A 27,791-nucleotide genomic window follows, 5' to 3' on the forward strand; every position below is an offset into this window, starting at 1 on the left:
TTTTCTAAGAGTAGAAAAGGTAAAATACTGAAGAAAGGAAACTAATCATGATTATTTTGAAAAGCATCTCAAACCAAAGACAAATAAACATTCAGTTTAAGTATTTTTTCCCTCAGTTAAAAGCACTTTATAATTAAAAAAAAAAAACACCTAACCCATTGCCAAAGAGTCCGTTTTAAATCACAGCAACCCTACAGGACAGAGTAGAAAACCCCATAAGGTTTCCAAGAGTGGCTGATGGATTCGAACTGTTGACCTTTTGATTCACAGCCAAGCTCTTAACCACTGTACCACCAGGGCTCCAATGTTTAAATCAGAAGTGGTTAAATATTAAGCATTTAATAAATCTAACCACAAAAAGGGTGGACCAGTGAATGTGGTCCATGATCTTTTCCTTTCCCTAATACTGTTCATACAGGGGCCTCAAAAACTAAGTGAAAACGATATTCAAGAAAGTCTAATGTTTGATCCAGTACTTTAAATCTACAGAAATAATACTCATTGAATAGGGTCAAAAATCTATGTTAAACTGCATGCAGTTTAACTAGAAAGCCACACGTACATGAAATCCATCACAAACATGAATTAACAACTTATTTTAATTACATTAAGGAAAAATTATTTCCTAGATTTCCAGTTTTCCTATGATATTCTTCTACAATATTCTTCTGGAGAAGGACATCATGCTTGGCAGAGTACAGGGTCAGCGGAAAAGAGGAAGACCCTCAAAGAGTTGGACTGACACAGTGGCTACAACAATGAGCTCAAGCATAACAACAATTGTAAGGATGGTGCAGGACTGGGCACTGTTTCATTCTGTTGTGCATAGGGTCACTATGAGTCGGAACCAACTCGACACCACCTAACAACAACAACAACAAGGAAAAATTAACTTGCTCTGTTATTTTAAAAAGTCAGTACAGTATCCCTGAACTACATACCTTTCCTGACTTTAATAAAGATACACGAATTTCCATTTCTAGAAATACTGCTGACAAGTTAATCACCCTTCTGATATAAACCAACAAAAATTCTGGAAAGCTATAGTTAACATATTTTAAAAAATATAGCTAGGCTTGCCAGAAAATAAGGGAAATTCCTAAGAATCAAAAACGGAGAGAGCTGAAAACATACATTCTACCTACTTTTGAGGCTTTTTGAGTTTTTAACAACTGCAAGGAGACAGGAGACATAGCTTAGTCTCACACAATGTGTTGTGGCTCCTGCAAAAGCTAAGACCATTGGAGGGCTATAGCCTTTAAAAGATGGTAGATTTAAAAAGAAATCTGCCTACCAGCAAAGGGATATGGCAGGGAAACTTAAGCAGCTTGAGCACTGAATAAAGAAAAAAAAATTTCCCTCTGAGAATTTGTATTCATAGGCCTGGCCTTAGTAGTGTTTGATTTTCAAATTTAAACCATGTGTATAGACCAGAAAATCTAAGGTTGAAATATAAACAGAAATTGGCCCTGCATCTATAGCACCTTGGAATGTCCGATAGAAACAAATACACATTCTCTGAATTCACTCACCCTCAACCAGACCGCACAAGAATAACACAGATGATGCCCCAGAGAACCTGAGCTCATAATCAAACATTACAAAACAGATGAGAAACAGCCCGCTGAGACAGAGAGACAAACCAATAAGTAACATCATTAATTTCTAAAAAAAACTACTGACAATATAAATATTAGACACAAAATATTAAATAAGTATGTTCACTTTTTTTTAAAGAAATAAAAGATAGAATTTAAAAATGAGAAGGGGCCACAACACAATGAAAAAAGGGCCAGGCTTATTTGAAAAGGAGCAAAGCAGAATTTCTACAATGAAAACTAGAATCATCAAAATGTGAAACTCAATGATGAGTTAAACAGAGCAGACACAGCTGAAGAAAAATTAGAGGTTTGAAAAAATTATCCAGGATATAGCATAAGGAAAAAGATATGAAAAATATGAGAGCAAAGATAACAGACATAAGTGAACAGAATAAAAAGTTTTAATATATGTCTAATCTGAGTTCAAGGAAAAGAAAATTGGGAAAGTCAATATATTCAAAGGAAATTTTGAATAGTCAATATTCAAAGGGAAAATAGATCAGAATTTCCCAAAACTGATTAAATAAATCTGTAGATTCAGAAAGAAAAATAAAAAGAAGTCTACATGTGAACACATCATGAAGAAAATGCAGAACAATACAAAGAGAAGATGTTAACAGCACCTATGGAAGGAAAAATAAATTACCTACATAAAATGCAACAAATAGACTAACAGTCAACTTGATTTAGCAACAGCAAAATGGACCCTTCAGACTACAGAATATCTTTAACTTGTCAAAAGTAAATAACTATCTAACTAGAATTTTACCCATGACTAAACTGTCATTCAGGAAAAATCATAAAAAAAGGCATTTTCAGAAAACAAAAACAGAGCATTTACCATCAAAAGATGCTCACAAGAGATATTCTAAAAGATTTATTTCAGAAATAAGAAAAATTAACTGAGAAGGTAGGCTTGAGAAGGAAACAGAAATAGTGAGCCAAGAAAATGGTCAATAGGTAGGTGAATATAAACAAATATTGACACTATAACCAAAACCAAACACATTGCCATCAGTCAATTCTAACTCACAGCGACCCTATGGGAAAGAGTAGAACGACCCCATAGGGTTTTCAAGGAGCAGCTGGTGGATTCAAACTGCTGACCCTCTAGTTAGCAGCTAAGCTCTTAACCATTCTTAACAGTATCAAATAACATGTAAGAGGGTTGATCAAGGGTAAAACAGCTTAAGGCCTTTGTATTTTTCAGGAGAGAGATAGAGATTAGATTTTATGATACATGTTAAAAACTTAAAAGTGACTTTTAAAACAACCGAAATTACATATATAACTTCCAAACAAGGGGGGGGGGGGACAGGAATTGAATGTAAATAATTAAGTCAAAATAAAGTAAGGAAAGAAGGAAGGGAGAGAGAAAGAATTCGAAAGAAAAGATGGACATATTAAAAGTGTAAAGTATGACTGTAGGAATAAATTCAAATAAATCAGAAATATAAATATACTGTATAAATATAAGTGAACCAAATGTGCCAGTAAAAAAACCCCAGCAATTTTAGACTGGATTATAAAAACATGTTTAGATTGAGCAAACAAAAATCAATAAATACATAGAATATTTGAAAACAATGAGCTTGATCTAACAAGCATATGTTGTTGCAAAGTGCTGGCAAGTTGGTTCCAACTCATAGCCACCCTAGGTACAACAGAAGGAAACACTGGCCGGTCCTGTGCCACCCTCACAACTGTTGTTATACTTGAGCCTATTGTTGCAGCCATTGTGCCAATACATCTCATTGAGGGTCTTCTCTTTCACTGACCCTCTGCTTTACCAAGCATGATGTCCTTCTCCAAGGACTAGTCCATCCTGACAACATGTTCAAATTACGTGAGAAGTCTCACCATCCTTGCTTTGAAGGAGCACTCTGGCCGTACTTCTTCCAAGACAGACCTGTTCGTTCTTCTGGAAGTCCATGATATATTCTATATTCTTTGCCAACATCACGAATCAGTCCTTCTTCGGTCTTTCTTATTAATTGCCCAGCTTTCGCATGCATATGAGGCATTTGAAAACACCATGGCTTGAGTTCGGTGCACCTTATTCCTGAAGGTGACACCTTTGCTTTTCAACACTTTTAAGAGGTCTTTTGCAGCAGATTTGCCCAATTCAATGTGTCTTTTGATTTCTTGACTGCTGCTTCCATGGGTGTTGATTGTGAATCCAAGTAAAATGAAATCCTTGACAACTTCAACATTTTCCCTGTTTATCACGATGTTGTTTATTGGTCCAGTTGTGAAGATTTTGTTTTCTAATAAGTATATAGAAACTTCCATAAATAAATTAGAATATACATATTCCTCTTAAGCTAACATGGAACATTTATGAAAACTAACTACTACTATATCTTAAGACAAGTGTCAATAAATGTCAATGTAACAGTATCAAATCATTATTTATATAATCACGATGCTAGTTTAAATTGAGAACTCAACAATGGAAAGAACCATATCCTCCCCCTGTATGTTTGGAAATTGAATACACACTTCAAAAACTCAAGTCAAGGAGGCGGGGCCAAGATGGCGGACTAGGTGGACGCTACCGCGGATCCCTCTTGCAACAAAGACTCGGAAAAACAAGTGAACCGATCACATACATAACAATCTACGAACTCTGAACAACAAACACAGACTTAGAGACGGAGAACGAACAAATACGGGCAGACAGTGATCGTTTTCAGAACTAAGAGCCAGCGTACCAGGCAGATGACCTTTGGAGCCCGGGCTGGGGCAGAGCCCAGGGGGGCAGACGGCACAGACAAGGGGCCCAGCCCTACCCCCCCAACCCATCCCGGGAGGGAGTCTAGCTGGTTGGCGCGGGCGGCGTAGCGGTGCAGCCAGTGGGAGAAGCACCCGGGACACAGTGACTGATCTTGGAGCGGGGAGAGCAGCATCCCAGCCGGGGAGCGATCCCGCTGGGAGTTTGGCGGGAAGCGGGCGAGACGCGAGCTTGGGGATCAGCTATATTTCCCTAACGCGACCCGGGGGGGGGCGCCCAGACGTTCGTGAGGGCCACGCCCACCCAGGTCGCGTGAGCGGTGCGGCCCACGGGAGGGAGAAATCCCCAGGAGGAAGTGACTGGTCTTGGAGCGGGGAGAGCAGCGTCCCAGCCGGGGAGCCATCCCGCTGGGATCTTGGCGAGAGCCGGCGGGGTATGAGCGCATTCCCCTGAATAGACCCTGGGGGCGAGCCCAGCTGTTCGTGAGGGCCACGCCCACTCAGTTCGCGCGAGCGGTGCGCGCACTGGAGGGAGAAATCCCCGGGAGGAAGTGACTAATCTTGGAGCAGGGAGAGTAGCGTCCCAGCCGGGGAGCCGTCCTGCCGGGATTCTGGCGGATGGAGGCGGAGCGTGAACGCGGGGATCAGCTCTATATTCTGTGGTGCTACACGCCAAGCTCTCTGATCCCTCCCCCACCCTCCCCAGGCGGCTCCATTAACATCCGAATACCCTGAGCCAGAAGGAGAATTCAGATAGGGATCTGACTGCATTTTTTTTTAGCTGATTACCTGGAAAATCTAGTTTCCCAGTGATGGCTCAGAGACAGCAGTCCATATCAAACCACATAAAGAAACAGACCATGACAGCTTCTCCAACCCCCCAAACAAAAGAATCAAAATCTTTCCCAAACGAAGATACAATCCTGGAATTATCAGATACAGAATATAAAAAACTAATTTACAGAATGCTTAAAGATATCACAAATGAAATTAGGATAACTGCAGAAAAAGCCAAGGAACACACTGATAAAACTGTTGAAGAACTCAAAAAGGTTATTCAAGAACATAGCGGAAAAATTAATAAGTTGCAAGAATCCATAGAGAGACAGCGTGTAGAAATCCAAAAGATTAACAATAAAATTACAGAATTAGACAACGCAATAGAAAGTCAGAGGAGCAGACTCGAGCAATTAGAATGTAGACTGGGACTTCTGGAGGACCAGGGAATCAACTCCAAAATAGCTGAAAAAAATCAGATAAAAGAATTTAAAAAAATGAAGAAACCCTAAGAATCATGTGGGACTCTATCAAGAAGGACAACTTGCGAGTGATTAGAGTCCCAGAACAGGGAGGGGGGACAGAAAACACAGAGAAAATAGTTGAAGAACTCCTGACAGAAAACTTCCCTGACATCATGAAAGACGAAAGGATATCTATCCAAGATGCTCATCGAACCCCATTTAAGATTGATCCAAAAAGAAAAACACCAAGACATATTATCATCAAACTTGCCAAAACCAAAGACAAACAGAAAATTTTAAAAGCAGCCAGGGAGAAAAGAAAGGTTTCCTTCAAGGGAGAATCAATAAGAATAAGTTCAGACTACTCAGCAGAAACCATGCAAGCAAGAAGGGAATGGGATGACGTATACAGAGCACTGAAGGAGAAAAACTGCCAACCAAGGATCATATATCCAGCAAAACTCTCTCTGAAATATGAAGGAGAAATTAAGATATTTACAGATAAACATAAGTTTAGAGAATTTGCAAAAACTAAACCAAGACTGCAAGAAATGCTTAAGGAGATTGTTTGGCCTGATGACCAATAATATCAGGTACCAGCACAATACAAGGTCACAAAACAGAACGTCCTGATATCAACGCAACTCAAATAGGGAAAGCACAAAAACAAACAAAGTAAGATTAATTCTAAAAAATAAATAAATAAACAAAATAAAACACATAACAGGGAATCATGGAAATCAATAGATAAACGATCACAATAATCAAAAAGAGGGACAAATATAGGAGGCATTGAACTGCCAGATGGAGAGTGATATAAGGCGATATAGAATGATACAAGTTAGGTTTTTACTTAGAAAAATAGGGGTAAATAATAAGGTAACCACAAAAAGGAATAACAATTCCATAACTCAAGAAAAACGTAACGATACAACAAACATAAAGTTAAACATTATGAAAATGAGGATCTCACAATCTACTAAGAAAAACGTCTCAGCACAAAAAAGTATATGGAAAAATGAAATGGCCACCAACACACATGAAAAGGCATCAAAATGACAGCACTAAAAACTTATTTATCTATAATTACACTGAATGTAAATGGACTAAATGCACCAATAAAGAGACAGAGAGTCACGGACTGGATAAAGAAACACGATCCATCTATACGCTGCCTACAAGAGACACACCTTAGACTTAGAGACACAAACAAACTAAAACTCAAAGGATGGAAAAAAATATATCAAGCAAATAATAAGCAAAGAAGAAGAGTAGCAATATTAATTTCTGACAAAATAGACTTTAGACTTAAATCCGCCAAAAAGGATAAAGAAGGACACTATATAATGATAAAAGGGACAATTGATCAGGAAGATATAACCATATTAAATATTTACGCACCCAATGACAGGGCTGCAAGATACATAAATCAAATTTTAACAGAATTGAAAAGCGAGATAGACACCTCCACATTTATAGTAGGAGACTTCAACACACTACTTTCGGAGAAGGACAGGACATCCAGTAAGAAGCTCAATAGAGACACGGAAGACCTACTTACAACAATCAACCAACTTGACCTCATAGACTTATACAGAACTCTCCACCCAACTGCTGCAAAATATACTTTTTTTTCTAGTGCACATGGAACATTCTCTAGAATAGACCACATATTAGGTCACAAAACAAATCTTGGTAGAATCCAAAACATCGAAATATTACAAAGCATCTTCTCAGACCACAAGGCAACGAAGCTAGAAATCAATAACAGAAAAACTAGGGAAAAGAAATCAAATACTTGGAAAATGAACAATACCCTACTGAAAAAAGACTGGGTTATAGAAGACATCAAGGAGGGAATAAGGAAATTCTTAGAAAGCAACGAGAATGAAAATACTTCCTATCAAAACCTCTGGGACACAGCAAAAGCAGTGCTCAGAGGCCAATTTATATCGATAAATGCACACATACAAAAAGAAGAAAGAGCCAAAATCAGAGAACTGTCCCGACAACTTGAACAAATAGAAAGTGAGCAACAAAAGAACCCATCAGGCACCAGAAGAAAACAAATAATAAAAATTAGAGCTGAACTAAATGAATTAGAGAACAGAAAAACAATTGAAAAAATTAACAAAGCCAAAAGCTAGCTGGTTTTTTGAAAAAATTAACAAAATTGATAAACCATTGGCCAGACTGACTAAAGAAAAACAGGAAAGGAAACAAATAACCTGAATAAGAAACGAGAAGGACCACATCACAACAGAGCCAAATGAAATTAAAAGAATCATTTCACATTACTACGTAAAATTGTACTCTAACAAATTTGAAAACCTAGAAGAAATGGATAAATTCTTGGAAAAATACTACCTACCTAAACTAACACATTCAGAAGTACAACAACTAAATAGACCCATAACAAAAAAAGAGATTGAAACGGTAATCAAAAAACTTCCAAGAAAAAAAAGTCCTGGTCCAGATGGCTTCACTGCAGAGTTCTACCAAACCTTCAGAGAAGACTTAACATCACTACTACTGAAGGTATTTCAAAGCATAGAAAAAGACAGAATACTACCCAACTCATTCTATGAAGCTACCATCTCCCTGATACCAAAACCAGGTAAAGACATTACAAAAAAAGAAAATTTTAGACCTATATCCCTCATGAACATAGATGCAAAAATCCTCAACAAAATTCTAGCCAATAGAATCAAACAACACATCAAAAAAATAATTCACCCTGATCAAGTGGGATTTATACCAGGTATGCAAGGCTGGTTAAATATCAGAAAAACCATTAATGTAATCCACCACATAAATAAAACAAAAGATAAAAACCACATGATCTTATCAATAGATGCAGAAAAGGCATTTGACAAAGTTCAACACCCATTTATGATAAAAACTCTTACCAAAATAGGAATTGAAGGAAAATTCCTCAACATAATAAAGGGCATCTATGCAAAGCCAACAGCCAATAATATCACTCTAAATGGAGAGAACCTGAAAGCATTTCCCCTGAGAACGGGAACCAGACAAGGATGCCCTTTATCACCACTCTTATTCAACATCGTACTTGAAGTCCTAGCCAGGGCAATTAGGCTAGACAAAGAAATAAAGGGTATCCAGATTGGCAAGGAGGAAGTAAAGCTATCACTATTTGCAGATGACATGATCGTATACATGGAAAACTCTAAGGAATCCTCCAGAAAACTACTGAAACTAATAGAAGAGTTTGGAAGAGTCTCAGGTTATAAAATAAACATACAAAAATCACTTGGATTCCTCTACATCAACAAAAAGAACACCGAAGAGGAAATAACCAAATCAATACCATTCACAGTAGCCCCCAAGAAGATAAAATACTTAGGAATAAATCTTACCAAGGATGTAAAAGACCTATACAAAGAAAACTATAAAACTCTGCTACAAGAAATTCAAAAGGACATACTTAAGTGGAAGAACATACCCTGCTCATGGATAGGAAGACTTAACATAGTAAAAATGTCTATTCTACCAAAAGCCATCTATACATATAATGCACTTCCAATCCAAATACCAATGTCATATTTTAAGGGGATAGAGAAACAAATCACTAATTTCATATGGAAGGGAAAGAACCCCTGGATAAGCAAAGCATTACTGAAAAAGAAGAAGAAAGTGGGAGGCCTCACTCTACCTGATTTCAGAACCTATTATACAGCCACAGTAGTCAAAACAGCCTGGTACTGGTACAACAACAGGCACATAGACCAATGGAACAGAATTGAGAACCCAGATATAAATCCATCCATGTATGAGCAGCTGATATTTGACAAAGGACCAGTGTCAGTTAATTGTGGAAAAGATAGTCTTTTTAACAAATGGTGCTGGCATAACTGGATATCCATTTGCAAAAGAATGAAACAGGACCCATACCTCACACCATGCACAAAAACTAACTCCAAGTGGATCAAAGACCTAAACATAAAGACTAAAACGATAAAGATCATGGAAGAAAAAATAGGGACAACCCTAGGAGCCCTAATACAGGGCATAAACAGAATACAAAACATTACCAAAAATGATGAAGAGAAACCAGATAACTGGGAGCTCCTAAAAATCAAACACCTATGCTCATCTAAAGACTTCACCAAAAGAGTAAAAAGACCACCTACAGACTGGGAAAGAATATTCAGCTATGACATCTCAGACCAGCGCCTGATCTCTAAAATCTACATGATTCTGTCAAAACTCAACCACAAAAAGACAAACAACCCAATCAAGAAGTGGGCAAAGGATATGAACACACATTTCACTAAAGATGATATTCAGGCAGCTAACAGATACATGAGAAAATGCTCCCGATCATTAGCAATGAGAGAAATGCAAATTAAAACTACGATGAGATTTCATCTCACACCAACTAAAAAAAAAACAACTAGACTGGCATTAATCCAAAAAACACAAAATAATAAATGTTGGAGAGGCTGCGGAGAGATTGGAACTCTCATACACTGCTGGTGGGATTGTAAAATGGTACAACCACTTTGGAAATCTATCTGGCGTTATCTTAAACAGTTAGAAATAGAACTACCATACAACCCAGAAATCCCACTCCTCGGAATATACCCTAGAGATACAAGAGCCTTCACACAAACAGATATATGCACACCCATGTTTATTGCAGCTCTGTTTACAATAGCAAAAAGCTGGAAGCAACCAAGGTGTCCGTCAACGGATGAATGGGTAAATAAATTGTGGTATATCCACACAATGGAATACTACACATCGATAAAGAACAGTGACGAATCTCTGAAACATTTCATAACATGGAGGAATCTGGAAGGCATTATGCTGAGCGAAATGAGTCAGAAGCAAAAGGACAAATATTGTATAAGACCTCTATTATAAGATCTTGAGAAATAGGAAAAACGGAGAAGAACACATACTTTTGTGGTTACAAAGGGGGGAGGGAGGGAGGGAGGGAGAGGGCTTTTTATTAATCAATCAGTAGATAAGAACTGCTTTGGGTGAAGGGAAAGACAACACACAATACAAGGAAAGTCAGCCTAATTGGACTGGACTAAAAGCAAAGAGATTTCCGGGATAAAATGAAAGCTTCAAAGGTCAGTGGAGCAGGGGCTAGGGTCTGGGGAACATGGTTTGAGGGGACTTCTAAGTCAACAGGCAAAATAATTCTATTATGAAAACATTCTGCATCCCACTTTGAATTGTGGCGCCTGGGGTCCTAAATGCCAACAAGCGGCCATCTAAGATACATCAATTGGTCTCAACCTACCTGGAGCAAAGGCAAAGGAAGAACACCAAGGCCACACGACAACTAAGAACCCAAGAGACAGAAAGGGCCACATGAACCAGAGACCTACATTATCCTGAGACCAGAAGAACTAGTTGGTGCCCGGCCACAATCAATGTCTGCCCTGCTAGGGAGCACAACAGACAACTCCTGAGGGAGCAGGAGGCCAATGGGATACAGACCCCAAATTCTCATAAAAAGACCATACCTAATGATATGAATGCGACTAGAGGAATCCCAGAGACAATGCTCCCCAGAACTTCTGATGGCACAGGACAGGAACCATCCCCGAAGACAACTCATCAGGCATGAAAAGGACTGGTCAGTGTTGGGGAGAGAGATGCTGATGAAGAGTGAGCCAATTAAATTAGGTGGACACTGGAGAGAGTGTTGGCAACTCTTGACTGGAGGGGGGATGGGAAGATAGAGAGGGAAGATGGCAAAATTGGCACGAAACGAGAGACTGAAAGGGCTGACTCAATAGGGGGAGAGCAAGTGGGAGAAGGGAGTAAGATGTATGTAAACCTACATGTGACAGACTGATTGGAATGGTAAATGTTCACTTGAAGCTTAATAAAAATTAATTAAAAAAAAAAAACTCAAGTCAAATAAAAATACAATTTTACTTAGAAAAACACTGAACAACAATTAAAGTACACTGATTAAAGAAATCCATTGGCTAGTGCTCTAGCTGTTCTTAGTGGGAAATATGTAACCTTCAATTCTTATCTAAAAAAAAAAGACTGAAAATTATATCCAACTTCAGAAGTTGAGAAAATAAAAACAATAAAACCTAGAAGTATAATAGGCCTCATAAAGATCAGTGCAGACATTAATAAAAACAAACAAAATAGAAAAGAATAAAGAAGAGCAATAAAGCCAACAGGCAGTTTTTTAAAAGCTATAAAGTGGACAAAATTCTAGCAGTATTGAGCAAGTAAAAAGAGATAAGACACACACAAGTATACACAAATCTTTTGGAATAAAAAAAAGACAATTATACATAAAACAAAACTTTTGAAGAGTAACAGAATATTGTAAACACATCAATACATTTGTAAACATGGATAAAACCAAAAGCCAGTTGCTGTCAAGTTTATTCTGACTACAGTGATCCCATACGTGCAAAGGAGAACTGCTCCACAGGGCTTCCATGACTGTCAACTTTTGGAAACAAATTTCCAGGCCCTTCTTCCAAGGCACCTCTGGGTGGGTCCAAATAGCCAGTCTTTCAGTTAGCAGCTGAGCGTGTAACCATTTGTACCTCCCAGGGACCTTAAACATGGCCAAAACCAACGATTAAAGAATAAGCACAAACTGACTCAAAAAAAAAAAAAAAAAAAAAGGACATATGTTTGGGTGTGTATGTGTATGCGTGTGTTTGGCTAGTCTACATAGTATTTGATTACAAAAACGAAAAGGAGAAATGGGTTAGACTTATAATTTTTAAAAATATAATGAATAATTAAAAATCTTCCCAACTCCTCCCCAAACCAGACCCAAGTGGATATAAAGATTTTTCTGAATATTCAAACTCTTCTAGAACCAGGAAAAAGAGGGAACGCTGCCCAATTTCTTCAATGAGCCTAGTTTAACTTTGATTATAAAAGCAGACAAGAGCAGACAAAACATTGGCAAACCCAAACCCACAACAAATAAATGATATAAGCTACCTATCTGAGAGGTATAGCGTGGGTGTGTGCCTTTCAACACATCCACGGAATTATAAAAGTGAACGTAAATAAATTAATCTATAACTTTAGAAGGGTGCAAAGGACGAATTAACCCCAAAGAAATGGAACTAAAACACAAATCGATTTTCTTTTACAGTATCATTAAATATTAAAGTAAGATTGATGTGTACCCCTCCCCCCAAAAAGCTCTCCTTATTTTCAGGTTTTTTTTTTTTCTTTCAGTTTTGAAAGCATTACTTAAAAGACAAAAATGAATCAAGGAAAGGCTATTATAGTATTGGAGAGATATTTTAAGAGTATAAATGCAATTTCATGAGAAGAAAAACAATCACAGCTTGAGACTTGTTGCACAACAAAACAAAATAAAATCATCCAAAGATGTGTACTTTGATGGATCAATACCAGAAACAAAGGTCTTTTGCAATTTATGTGTAGTTTTAGAACTATTCCTTGAATCATCTACGAATCAAAGAGAATAAATTTTATGAAAATGTACGAAGAGCAATGACAGCCATGGATTCACCCCAAGGGCATGACCAACCACTGGAGGTTCAGTCATTTACAGAGAACTTCATCAGTTTGCTCTTATGATGCATTTTCTCCTGCTGATAGAAGGCTGCAGATTAAATTTAAATGACACATAAAAAAGCTCGCATCAACTCTTCATGAGCTAACATCATGTCCTCATGAACTATTTCCAAGAACTGCTAAGAACTAAAGTCTTTTTTTTAAAGAGGCAATATTGGGGGGGGGGGGAAGGCAGAAATTCACCGAATTCAGATGTACGAGTTGGTAATTGCCATAACTTCACGCCACCATCATCGTCACAGCTGCTTCTTTACATGATGGCTGGTCTACATGTCCAACACCAAAGAAAGCAGAAAAACATTTCAATCATTTAAGCTTACTTTGGGATACATAACATACAGAAGGGACCATCATAACAAAACATTTGGTATATTCATTTACATAATTTTGCAAGGTTTTTAAACTAAAACTTCCCTTTCAAACATTTTATTATAATTTTATGTATAACTTGCTTTAGCAGATCAAGGAATTTGTGACTGACTAGAGAATACAGTTGTATTCTTTCACCTCATTTATTCAATCTGTATGACAAATAAGTTATCTGAGAAGCTAACTACACGATGAAGAACACTGCGTAGACAGGAGAAAGACTCCCTAACAACCTGCAATAGGCAGATGACACAACCTTGCTTGCTGAAAATGAAGACAACTTGAAGAACTTAGTGATGAAGTCAAAGACTACATACATACTTCATTATGGATTATGCCTGAACGTGAGGAAAACAAAACAAATCCTCACAACTGGACAAGCAAACAACATCATGATAAATGGATAAAAAACTGATGTCAACGGTTTCATTCTACCTGAATCAACAATCAGTGTACATGAAGCAGCAGTTAAGAAATCAAAATATATTTCACTGGGTAAAAGACCTCTTTCTAAAAAGCAAAGATGTCATTTTAATGATGCGTCTGACATAAGCCATGGCATTTGCAATTGCCTTGTATGCATGGGAAAGCTGGAAAATGAAAAAGGAAGACAGGAAGAATTGATGCCTTTAAATTATGGTGTTGGCAAAGAATATTAAATATACGGTGGGCTGCCAGCAAAACAAATCAGTCTTGGAAGAAATACAAAGAGAATGCTACTTAGAAGTGAGGATGGCGAGACTTCAGCTTGCTTGCTTTGGATATGCCATCAGGGAAGACCAATCACTGGAAAAATATATCATGTCTGATAAAGGGTCAGCAAAAATGAGGGAAGTCTCAAAAAGATGGATTAACACAATAGCCAAAACAACGGAGTCATACCAACAGTCATTAAGATGGCACAAGACCAGATAACATTTCGTTCTGTTATACGTACAGTTGGAGCTGACTCGACTGCAACTAACAACAACACTCACTAAGATAAAATGAATGAACTGGAAGTCACTTGTTCTTTTCATTCTTATTATTTTCAAGATTTTAAAACTTCTATTAACAATTAAAGTCAGTTTTAGGATTTTTTCAAATTTCTCTAAATTGTACCTTGCGGGTTGTTGTCGTTGGTGTTAGGCGGCGTCGAGTCAGTTCCAACGCATAGCGACCCTATGCACAACAGAACTAAACACTGCCCGGTCCTGAGCCATCCTTACAATCGTTGTTATGCTTGAGCTCATTGTTACAGCCACTGTGTCAATCCACCTTGTTGAGGGTCTTCCTCTTTTCCACTGACCCTGTACTCTGCCAAGCATGATGTCCTTCTCCAGGGACTGATCCCTCCTCACAACATGTCTAACATACCTCTAAGGAGCATTCTGGCAGCACTTCTTCCAGGACAGATTTGTTCGTTCTTTTGGCAGTCCATAGTATATTCAATATTCTTCACCAACACCACAGTTCAAAGGCGTCAACTCTTCTTTGGCCTTCCTTATTCACTGTCCAGCTTTCACATGCATATGATGTGACTGGAAATACCATGGCTTGGGTCAGGCGCACCTTAGTCTTCAGGGTGACATCATTGCTCTTCAACACTTGGAAGAGGTCCTTTGCAGAAGATTTGCCCAATGCAATGCGTCTTCTGATTTCTTGACTGTTGATCGTGGATCCAAGTAGAATGAAATCCTTGACAACTTCAATCTTTTCTCCATTTATCATGATGTTGCTCATTGGTCCAGTTGTGAGGATTTTTGTTTTCTTTATGTTGAGGTGTAATCCACACTGAAGGCTGTGGTCTTTGATCTTCATTAGTAAGTGCTTCAAGTCCTCTTCACTTTCAGCAAGCAAGGTTATGTCATCTGCATAACGCAGGTTGCTAATGAGTCTTCCTCCAATCTTGATGCCCCGTTCTTCTTCATATAGTCCAGCTTCTCAGATTATTTGTTCAGCATACAGATTGAATAGGTATGGTGAAACAACACAACCCTGACGCACACCTTTCCTGACTTTAAACCAATCAGCATCCCCTTGTTCTGTAAGAACAACTGCCTCTTGATCTATGTAAAGGTTCCTCGTGAGCACAATTAAGTGTTCTGGAATTCCCATTCTTTGCAGTGTTATCCATAGTTTGTTATGATCCACACAGTCGAATGCCTTTGAATAGTCAATAAAACACAGGTAAACATCCTTCTGGTATTCTCTGCATTCAGCCAGGATCCATCTGACATCAGCAACGATATCCCTGGCTCCACATCCTCTTCTGAAACCAGCCTGAATTTCTGGCAGTTCCCTGTCGATATACTGCTGCAGCCGTTTTTGAATGATCTTCAGCAAAATTTTGCTTGTGCGTGATATTAATGATATTGTTCTATAATTTCCACATTCGGTTGGATCACCTTTCTTGGGAATAGGCATAAATATGGATCTCTTCCAGTCAGTTGGCCAGGAAGCTGTCTTCCATATTTCTTGGCATAGACGAGTGAGCACCTCCAGTGCTGCATCTGTTTGTTGAAACATCTCAACGGATATTCCATCAATTCCTGGAGCCTTGCTTTCTGCCAAAGCCTTCAGAGCACCTTGGACTTCTTCCTTTAGTACCATCGGTTCCTGATTATAAGCCACCTCTTGAAATAGTTGAATATCGACTACCTTGCAGGTAAAGCTACAATAAGTAGCTGAGTAAATGAATAAATCTATTTCAAGGGGATATGTATTTTATTGAAAACTATAACAAGAAATCAAGGATTATATAAAGCAAAGGACACATATATATATATATATATAGTGCCAAGCCCAAGGAGCAGCTTTCCTTCAACTGGTATAATGCAAATATAGTAATCCTTGGAATAAGATTAAAAATCCAATTAAATATTTTCTAAAATAGCAATCAAATTCTGATATTAGAGTTGTGCATTTCCTTAAAAATAAATACAACACTTTTTCATATCTTCCAGTGTTTGGTTATTTGGCATACTTCAGTATATTGTACCACCCTTTACACCTTTTTCATGTTGTAAATGTTCATAATAGTTTTTGGGACCTAACACACATAAAGTACTATGTATGGGTCGACCGCCCAGTCTAAGAAAAGAGAAAACTACCATTACCTTTGCAGTCCCCTGAGAGCCCTTTCCTATCCCATTCTCTAGTTTCAGTCCCCTTGGAGGTAACTATTATCCTGGTTTTTGTGTTTATTACTTCCTTGCTTTTCTTCATGGTTTCACCCCCAAACTTTATGACCAAAAGCATATCATTTATTGCAGGATTTTTAATTTTATATAAATGGAGCTATACTGTATGCGTGTACGTGTGTATATGTATATGCTTGCCTTTATCATTTAATATCATATTACTGATTTTATTTTTTTTTAACGTTTTCACTATAATTTATTCGTTTTCACTGCTGGGGTATGCCACTATATGAATATACCACAGTACATGCATCAATTCTACTGTTAATGAAAATTTATGTTGCTTGTACTTTTTGTCATTATAAATAATGTTGCTATGGAGATTCTTGAGCATATCTCTTGGTTCACGTGTGTAATAGGCTGGCTTGTAGGAAACACACGCCTTCATCTTTAGAAAATAATATATCAAACTATCTCCCAAAGTAGCTGTACCATTTAAGCTCCCACTCACAGTATGTAACTATTCCAGTTGTTCTATATCCTCACCAACACTTGAAATTGTTTGACCTTTTTAATTTTTGCAAATTTGATGGGTGTAAAGTCATAATTCACTGTAGTTTCATTTGCATTTCTTCACTTAATAAGGAGGCTGAGAACCTTTTGAGCATATTTATTAACCAGTCAGGTTTCAACTTCTGCAAGGCACCACTGGAGTCTTCAGTCCATTTTTCTACTGAATTGTTATCTTGTTCTCATTGAACGAAGGAAGGTACTATATATTTTAGGTATCAATTCTTTGTCAATTATGTTTTTTTAGTATCTTCTCCCTGTTTTACTTTTCATTTTCATCAGTGTCTTTTGATAAACAACAGTTCTTAAATTTAATATAACTGACTACTTTCAATCTTTCCTTTATGATTTCTGCTTCTCCTATCTTGTTTTAAAACCCTACCTTGCCCTAAGGTCACACAGGTTTTTTCCCTGTCTTATTTTCTAACCGCTTTATAGTTTTGACTTTTGCATTTAATCCACCTGGAATTGACTTCTGGGTATAGTTTGAGGTAGAGGTCTAATGTATTTTTTTCCCAAACAAATAACTAACTGTCCCATTTATTGGGCAGGGGGTGGAAGTTCTCTTCCTCACTAACACACATTGCCAGCTCTGGTCCAAATCACATTTCCACATAAATGAGTCTGAGTTTTGAACTTCTATCTCAGCTATGTTAAGATAGATCAATAATCAGTTGGAACTTCAAGAAATTGTTTTAAAGAAAACAGCATCCAATGACAATGAAAAAAAAAAAATTCTACGTATGGTGCCAAGAACTTACATAGGGTTCCAGTTCCCATTCTAAACTTACTGTGTAGAATCATACACTCTCCAGAGGGCTTTGACATTCTGAGTTGTCAAAAACAATGGTATCGAGTAAAGGGTAAAAAGCATTTACCTTTCTTCCATGTCCATAAGATCACACTTACTAGTAAGTTCATAAAACTGTACTAAATAATATTTAAAAATATAAACAGAGGTACAATTTCAATAAACCTTAATGCAAAATTTTAGTTTTATATCTATAATTTTAGTGGGAATTTTTGCTCTGACTTCTAATATTGTATTAAACCAAAACCCACTGCTGTCGAGTCGATTCCGACTCATAGCGACCCTAAAGGGCAGAATAGAACTGCTCCATAGAGTTTCCAAGGAGCACCTGGTGGATTCGAACTGCCGACCTTTTGGTTGGCAGCTGTAGCACTTAACCACTATGCCACCAGGGTTTCCAATACTGTATTTGCAGACTTTTTGACTTCATATACTTGTTTTATGATCTAAATAAAGACCAAGCGAGAGTAAAGAATGTTTTCTAAAAGATGTCTTCTTTTAACTGACCATTCCTAAATGCCCACACAGAAATCTGACCACGAAATACTGGATAAATAAAATCCTCAAAAAGAGGATTTTCCATTAATAAAATAACGTTTAATTTCCGTATATTTAATTTAGATTATTACTACTCTTTTGAATAGCCACAGAAGTTCAAAATATATCTGAATACTCTTCATCAAGGTATAGACACAACTTCAGTTAAGTACCTTTATTCAGCCAATTTGGAAAACATTCTAATCTTTAAAGTATAAACGTCTTTGATTAACAATGAGGAAAAATGTAAATAAGGTTTTGAAATATTCATGCATTAGTATAAATGATAGCTTCCTAATGGCCTATTTTTGATATATAAAAATTTTAGTGCTATGTAAATTTTATTATAAGAATGGTTTCTTTTCAGCATTGAGTAAATAAGGGTAATGAAAAGAAAATCTGATATTTATTCAGTTGTTCACAATTCAGTTGATTAATGTGCTCAGATATAAATGTGCTGAGTTATTAAAATGATTCATTTCATAATTTACAACTTTTCATGATTTACAACTATTCTAATACTATAAATTTTTCCAATGTCATTTGGAGCAAAAGCAAAGCTGCAAGAAAACAAGAGGAGTTACAAGAGTCTGTCCTTATAAATGAAATAATAAGCATTATTTTATTGGTTTATTGGTTTACTTTCTGTGACATCTGCATACATAGTTTTCAGTAGGATTGGAATATTAACAATACAAATCTAGAAAAGTCCATAAACTTATCGCAGGAGCTGACATTCTTTGCTTTGGTATCAAAAATAACTAGAAATCCAATCATTAAGGTTTACTTAAATGTTTAATTATAAAAAATTAAGTACTCGCTATAAGTTCCTCATTTCATTAACCTGAGTTTTAGAGAAGTGCATCTAAATAGAACCAGAGGTCAGAGGATGATGAGACAAATGCAGAATCGAATGCAGGATCAAGAGAGAGCAAGCTTTCCCTGAAGAGCCATATACGTTGCATGCAGAGCACACCCCCAAGGAAACCTCTCTTTCAACTGACTGGCTGCTCACATCAGATCAGAAAATGGAGGATGATTACACAATATCTGCCAAACCACTGAGAATCATGGCCTAGCCAAGTTGACACATAACCTTAACCATCACAGTCTCCAATCCTAAAAATGCCGTATACAGTTCTCACTGCAGCATTTATTCAGGCATTCAGCAGATATTTACTATGTACTAGATTTTTTTTTTTTTTAGGCATTATACTAGGTACCAGGGATATAAAGACAAGTCAGTCAGAGTTTCTATAGTCAAGGTGCCTACGATGTATATGTTTCATGTAAGAAGAATAAGACAGTTGGAGAGGAACCAAAGATAAATAACTGATGGGAAATAAAGGGTCTCCCACAGGACTGCTGGCTATAAACATCGACACTTTTCAAAACATGAAGACAATTGGAGACTAAGAATGTGAGACCGAAGCCTTTTCAAAAATATTCACTCAAAATTAAAATGAGATAAATTAAGCTTTATTTAAACATGTTTCCAATACTAGAGTTAAAAGGACACTTGACAAATTTGGGAACAGCTCAGCATAGAATAGTGAAAGGAGGTACTATCTGTATAAAATAAAGAACTACTACATATAAGATGAAAATACAAATAGATGCAAGAATGTTATAAATAAATTAATCAATTTAGTTGCCTGATAATAATTTTACCACCACCATCTAGTCCAAAATAAATGGCCCCTTATACACGTATTTCATTCTCTAGGGTCGCTATGAGCCAGTTTCGACCCACAGCGAGCAAGCATTAAAGTTCTAGCCTCAACAGAAATGTTCAAGGTTAAATTATTTTTAAAACCCTGAAGTTCAACAAGTTCTAACTTTTAGAAATATGCATCTTTATACACAAAAGTATAGTAATTTGTTAAAATTCAACCTTGTAACACTTAAGTGACTTTGGCCCCTACCCCACCCACAAAAATCAACCATTAAAGAGCTGGGATTTCTTATAGGGTCTTATTTGTAACATCCTGGTATGATGAAAATGATAATATAAACATGAACTGGTAATCATCTTTCATTGAAATTATAACCATGGAAACGTAGAAGTGCCCATAAGAAAATAGGTAATTTAAATAGCCTAGATCTTTACTTTCCAATTATCTTCTGGCAATGAGAAGGATATAATCTAACATTAATTCCCTATTTCCATAACCTTAGAAAATAAACACCTCTCTCTAATCAGGAGCTGAAAGGGGTAACACACGATAAATTAACATACTTACCGGTTTGATTCGAAGCTGACCACCCACCACCTCGAGAATGGCATGTCTCCTGGACACTCTCTTGTCTGTTATCTAGGGGAAAAAAAGTTAAAATTTCAAAATGCCACCTCATTAAAAAAAAAAAAAAAAATTTCTGAGATCAGTTGGCTAGATATGAAATGTATCACTCATTCAATAACTATATATTGAAATGACTATCTTCATTTAATAGATAAGGAAAACAACTCAGAGATTGAGGGACCTACCCAATGTCATAAAACAATATATGGCAGAGCCAAGACTCAACCTTGGCATCTAACAAATCCCAAACCCTTGTATGCTGGCTTCCATTCAAGATACATCTTTAGTGGGGACTCTTACCACTAAAATTCATAAAATTTTAAACACAATGGTTAAGATTACCTTTTTAATTTGTGACTCATACATAATGAAAACATTTTGAGCATCAACTTTACTTAACACCGTAATTACTGGCCCATCTCTTCGTTACTTTCTTATCACTTGAACTATGGTATCATCCACATCACAAGAAAATTTTCAGAAAAAGCAGACTACACCAACACATACATTCAATTAAACCCATTAGTTCTGTAAAAACTTACAAAAAATGTGAAAATGCTAGGATTCGATTTTTTTTCTTTTTTGGTAGCTTAGCCAGAAAAGATGAAGTTTCCAGTAAATGTTGTTTTGTTAGTTGCCGTTAAGTTGATTCCAACTTGTGGCGACCCATGTATGCAGAGTAGAACCGCTCTAAAGGATGTTCAAGGCTGCGACCTCTTGGGAGCAGATTGCCAGGCCTATTTCTGAGGCACCTCTGGGTGGATTCGAACCACCAATCCTTCAGCTAGTAGTTGAGCATTTAACTGTCGCACCACCCAGGGACTCTCGAGTACTCTTTTTTTTTTTTTAAAACAAGATTGCTGTTCCACATTTAGGGCTGTGAATATATAAAATGGGTAACATCTAGCATCACAAGAGAATGAGTTCCCCATTAAGTGAATTTTCCACCCTAATAAAGTTAATTTTTAGATTTTCTAAATATCTTAAAGATAGTCCATTTAATATATATCTGTTACTAGCCACAGGAGCTAGTTCATGAACATAAATATAAACTAATAATCTATTCTATCAGAAGAGATAGGATAGGAATTTAGAGGTTCCCATATTCCGTTCCTCAATGTGCCTTTCCCTCAGTGGGCCAAAAACAATAGCAGTTATCTGATAGCTCACCTTATCATTTGCACAGACCTTTCTTAAATACTGAGGTTCACAATATTGCCATAGCTATTGTTCACATTTTACATATTTGGAAACTGAGGCCTAGAAAATTTAATTACTGGACTTTTACACAAACAACTCACACTTCATACTTTTTTTTTTTTCTTGCCAACTGAGCAACCCCCTCATGCGTTATTTCCCTAAGGACTCTGTGAGTGTTATATGTGTGGTCATGTTATTTACACGGGCACATTATTTGAGAAGTACAGTAGGTCACTCTTCGAGTAGGTAATACTCGAAATCCACAATCTTATTAATAAGAATAAATGACGCTTTTGAGAAAAATATTCATATAGGACTCTACACCTACATGTACCCATTGCCATTAAGTCAATTCTGACTTACAGCGACCTTATAGGACAGAGTAGAACTGCCCCATGGGGTTTCCAAAGAGCAGCTGGTGGGTTTGAACTGCCAACCTTTTGGTTACCAACCGAGCTCTTAACCACCTACATGTAGTCATTCAGAAATAATTTTAAGAAATGCAAATTATTCTGTGGCTGACAGTAAGAAGTTTCTAGATCTAACTTGGGTACTTTAAGCTCTCACGGCAACTTTAATAATACAAATTGATTTTCTAGCCAGCGGAGTAATAAACTGTCAAATATAAAACCATGACATATAAGGATGACCTCTGTAATAGTACAGTTTGGGTTTCTCTCTTTCTATTTAAAGTATATTTTTACAGGAAGCCACAATGGACTTTTCCCATCTCAGTCTTTCTTTGAAGTAGGCTTCACTGACATTAGCAAGAAAAAGGATAGTTTAAATAATACAATAAAACCTGGGAAAGCTGGAACCTGTGAAAGGCGGAAATCTGTCAGAGACGGAAAACTCACATATTTTCTACCAGAAGAAGCGATAGAAAAGTTGTAAAACTACACCCTGCCAAAGGCAGAAAACTTGCAAGATCTGGAAAAAACAAGGCAGTCCCCTTGAGTTCCAGCTCTCGTGGGTTCACTGTATAAAAGCATAATGTGACCTTTGGTGGATACATGATTCCACAGCAGGGTAATTTCATTTCAAGCTGTGAATCTCCACAGAGTACCAAACATTGCTTGGAAGAGTTACTGAAATTAGTTAGCATTCAGGCATTTAGCTATAACGTCCCTTTTAAACCATACCTCTAAATGTGAGTAAGCTACAAATGACCATTTATGCTTTCTCAATGGGAAGCTTAAAGATTTAATAAGTGATCAATAAAACTTATTTTAATTTCAGGATAGGTGCTAGTACTTCCAAATAGATTATTTTAAAAACTGGATGACCTGCTTTATATGATAGCCTCTCACTGCTTCTTGTGCAAAGTGAATAGACAATATATTCTCATATAATAGCAATCATTTATTAAGACCAAGGCACTTTCTAATAGTAATTATTCATTAAGAGCAAGGCACTTTCTATACTTATCAGATATTATCTTTTTTAATCCTCACTAGAACCTCTAAGGAAGATACTATTATCTTCATTTTATACATGAGAAATAAAATGCGGAGAGGTTAAGTAACTACTCGAATTTACAATAAGCTGTAGGGCCAGGATTTGAACCCAAGGAATCCGATTCCAGAGCCACTTTTTCTCTTAACATTATATTACTGAGGGCAGGGCCAAGATGGCAGAATAGTCAGATGCTTCCTGTGATCTCTCTTATAACAAAGACCAAAAAAAACAAGTGAATCAATTATATATGACAATCTAGGAGCCCTGAATATCAAAGGCAAAGTTGAGAAATCAGACTGAGCAGCAGGGTGAGGGAGAGGATGTTCAGAAGGCAAGGGGAGGGAGAGGCGGTTCAGAAGGCAGGGGGAGGGAGAGGCAGTTCAGAAGCAACGAGGAGTTGCCAGACCTGATGCAGTGGAACCAGCACCCTGCAGGCTGGGATTCATTCAGTTGGACCACCTTTCTTGGGAACAGGCATAAATATGGATCTCTTCCAGCCATTTGGCCAGATAATTGTCTTCCAAATTTCTTGATATAAACGAGTGAGGACTTCCAGCGCTGCATCCATTTGTTGAAACATCCCAGTTGGTATTCCATCAATTCCCGGAGCCTTATTTTTTGTCAATGCCTTCAGTGTAGCTTGGACTTCTTCCTTCAGTACCATTGGTTCCTGATCATATGCTACCTCCTGAAATGGCTGAACATTGACCAATTCTTTTTGGAATACTGACTCTGTGTATTCTATCTTCTTTTGATATTTCCTGCATCGTTTAATATTTTCCCCATAGAATCCTTCACCAGTGCAACTCAAGGCTTTAAGTTTTTCTTCAGTTCTTTCAGCTTGAGAAATGCCAAGCATGTTCTTCCCTTTTGGTTTTTATCTCCAGCTCTCTGCACATGTCATTATAATACTTTACTTTGTCTTCTCAAGCCATCCTTTGAAATCTTCTGTTCAGTTCTTTTACTTCACCATTTCTTCCTTTCGCTTTAGCTATTTGACGTTCAAGAGCAAGTTTCAGAGTCTCTTCTGAAATCTATTTGGGTCTTTTCTTTCTTTCCCGTCTTTTTAATGACCTCTTGCTTTCTTTATGTATGATGTCCTTGATGCCACTCTACAACCTGTCTGGTCTTCAGTCAGTAGTGTTCAATATATCAAAGCTATTCTTGAGATCATCTCTAAATTCAGGTGGGATATACTCAAGGTCATGCTTTGGCTCTCGTGGGCTTGTTCGAATTTTGTTTCTGCTTCAACTTGTACTAGTATATGAGCAATTGATGGTCTGTTCCACAGCTGGCCCCTGGCCTTGCTCTGACTGATGATATTGAGCTTCTCTATCATCTCTTTCCACAGATTTGATTTCCTGTGTATTCCATCCGGCAAGGTCCATGTGTATAGTCACTGTTTATGTTGTTGAAAAAAAGACATTTGCAGTGAAGAAACTGTTGGTCTTGCAAATTCTATCATGTAATCTCTGGCATCGTTTCTATCACCGAGGCCGTATTTCCCAACTACTGTTCCTTCTTCGTTTTCAACTCTCGTATTCCAATCACCAGTAATTATCAATGCATCTTGACTATATGTTTGATCAATTTCAGACTGTAGAAGTTGGTAAAAATATTTAATTTATTCATGTTTGGCCTTAGTGGTTGGTACTTAAATTTGAATAATAGTCATATTAACTGGTTGCCCTTGTAGGCGTAGGAATATTTTCCTATCACTGACAGCACTGTATATCAGGATAGATCTTGAAATGTTCTTTTTGACGATGAATGCAATGCCATTCCTCTTCAATTTGTCTTTCTCAGCATAGCAGACCATATGAGTTTCTGATTCAAAATGGCCAATACCAGTACATTTCAGGTAGAATATCTGTCTATATGCGTTCTACTTCTTTTCTGATTATTTCAAATTTTCCTGGTTTCATACTTCGTACCTTCCATGTTTTGATTATTAATAGATGTTTGCTGCTTTTCCTTCTCATTTTGAGTCATGCCACATCGGCAAATGAAGGCCCCAAAAGCTTGACTCCATTCACATCATTAAAATTGACTGTACTTTGAGGAGGTAGCTCTTCACCCGTCATCTTTTGGGTGCCTTCCAACCTGAGGGGCACATCTTCCAGTACCATATCAGACAATGTTCTGTTGCCATTCATAACGTTTTCACTGGCCAAATTTTTTCAGAAGTAGACTGCCAGGTCCTTCTTCCTAGTCCATCTTAGCCTGGAAGCTCAGCTGAAACCCATCCACCACAGGTGAGCCTGCTGATATATGAAATACCATGGCATAGCTCCCAGCATCACAGCAATCTGCAAGCCACCACAATACAACAAACGAACACATTGGGAGATTCATTGCAGGCATCTAAATTCTAATCTCACCACACATTCTTCAAAAAATCAAACAGATCAACAAACAGAGCAAGCAATACCACCTGTACCCTATATCTAAAGCACAACTAGGAGACAGAGATTACTACAAACTTTAATTTACATGTGAGAGGGGAAAGAAACACCAAATCCAGAAGACCAAGCTCCAGAACATATGCTAAAGCAGAAAAAGTCAAATGGCAACTGTACAGAATAAAGAGGGAGTAGGAACTTTTTTTTTTTTTTTTTTTTTAGGAACTTAGGGGCAGTGGAGCACAGGTGACGTCACTCCCAGAAAGAGTAAATCACACCTTGAGTGAGAAACACGAAAATCATCTCAGTTCCAGCATTTCAGAGGTCTCTTCAAAAACAAGAGACTTAAAAACATGTGGATCCATGGGTAGCAATCTCAGAAAAGGTACCACTTCAGAGCAAGAAGGTGAAAACTTGGAAGAGAGAGTCCTCTTTTGGAGATTTTGTGGCAGATGGGGGAAAAAACCCAAGAGATGGAAATTAAGGGCCCTGCAGAAACAAAAGAATCATTTAAGAATAGAAGATATAATAATTTCTCCCTACCATCCCCCCTCAAAAGGCACCATTGATAAAAGAAACTATATTATGCCAACAGAAGAGAGGAGTTTTGAACTAAGAAATCTAGCAAACCACCCCAAACCCTCTCCCCTGTCTACAAATACCTATTACTGCTGGTCCAAGAATATTAAGACATTTCAAAGGAACAGAATAGAACAGACAACATCTATACAAAGCTACTAAAAAAGAAAGTTGAAATGAAAACCAAAACATTTCATCTGATGAGAATTCTCTCCAAAACACAGGCACAAAGCAGAATACCCTATGTGGAATTAAATATCCTTACACAAGTATTCGCAAATATAAAAAAAATTTACTTCAAGTCAGAAATGCAAAAATTTAGGTCAGAAATGGACTAATATCAAAAAGAGATAAAATAAGAGTTGACAAAGTTAGTAAAGAAATAAGAGAACACAAAATCTCAGAAATCAAAACTAAATGACAAGATACTGTGTAAGTTATCTACTGCTATGTAACAACCCACCCCTAAATCTATTGGCTTAAAACAAAAACCCATTGCTGTCAAGTGGATCCCAACTCATAGGGACCTCTATTATTTCTGATGATTCTGTCAATTAGCTGGGCACCTCTGCTACTGGTTTCATCTGTGTATGCTCATGTGACTGCATTTAGGCAGAAAACAGAAAAAAAGGCAATAATTTTAAAAAATGCTAGTTCTTTGGGGGAAAAAAATCAAGATACACAAACCCCTAGCTACCTTAAAAAAAAAAAAAAAAAGGAAGAAGTGGGGTGAAGAGAAAACCCAAAAGATAACATAAGAAATGACAAGGGAAAAATAGCCATTGAAAATACAGGAGATTTTTAAAATCATAAGACTGAACAATTACAATTTATGGATTTTTTCTATGTGAGTGTTATCTTTCAATAAAAAGTTCAAAATAATCTTAAGACACTACTTTGCAAATTCTATACAAATGAATTTGAAAATTGAATAAAATGAATAATTTCCAAATCTACCAAAATTGACACAAGTAGAGATAAAAGTTTAAACTGACCAATATCAATAAAAGAAATAAAGTTATCAGAAAACTATTCTAAAAAAAAAATCAGGCCCATTTTCATGATTTCACATGAAAATTCTATCAAACCTTCAAAGACTAGATAATCCCAATGCTACATAAATTTTTCCAGAACACAGAAAATAAGAAACACTTCCAAATTCTTTATGGACTTAATAAAGGGAACATTAAAAAAAAAAAAAAAGACCAATCTCACTTATGCATATTAATGTAAATGTTATAAATAAAATTTTAGCAAACATAACCTAAGACATAATCATGACCAAGT

General features: G+C 37.0%; 1 protein-coding gene across 2 annotated transcripts in view; it reads right to left on the reverse strand.

Annotated features, from left to right (window-relative positions):
* The window catches only part of APLF (aprataxin and PNKP like factor), a 122,511-nt gene that overhangs the window by 77,936 nt on the left and 16,784 nt on the right, over nucleotides 1-27,791 (reverse strand). For both annotated transcript variants that reach the window (XM_049856417.1, XM_049856415.1), the window contains exon 2: nucleotides 20,806-20,877. In XM_049856417.1, coding sequence (XP_049712374.1) covers nucleotides 20,806-20,849 — 44 coding nt within the window. In that variant the 5' untranslated portion in view covers nucleotides 20,850-20,877. The remainder of the gene's footprint in view (nucleotides 1-20,805; nucleotides 20,878-27,791) is intronic.

This window comes from Elephas maximus, chromosome 17, assembly GCF_024166365.1.
Source record: "Elephas maximus indicus isolate mEleMax1 chromosome 17, mEleMax1 primary haplotype, whole genome shotgun sequence".
In the NCBI taxonomy this organism is placed as follows: Eukaryota; Metazoa; Chordata; class Mammalia; order Proboscidea; family Elephantidae; genus Elephas; species Elephas maximus.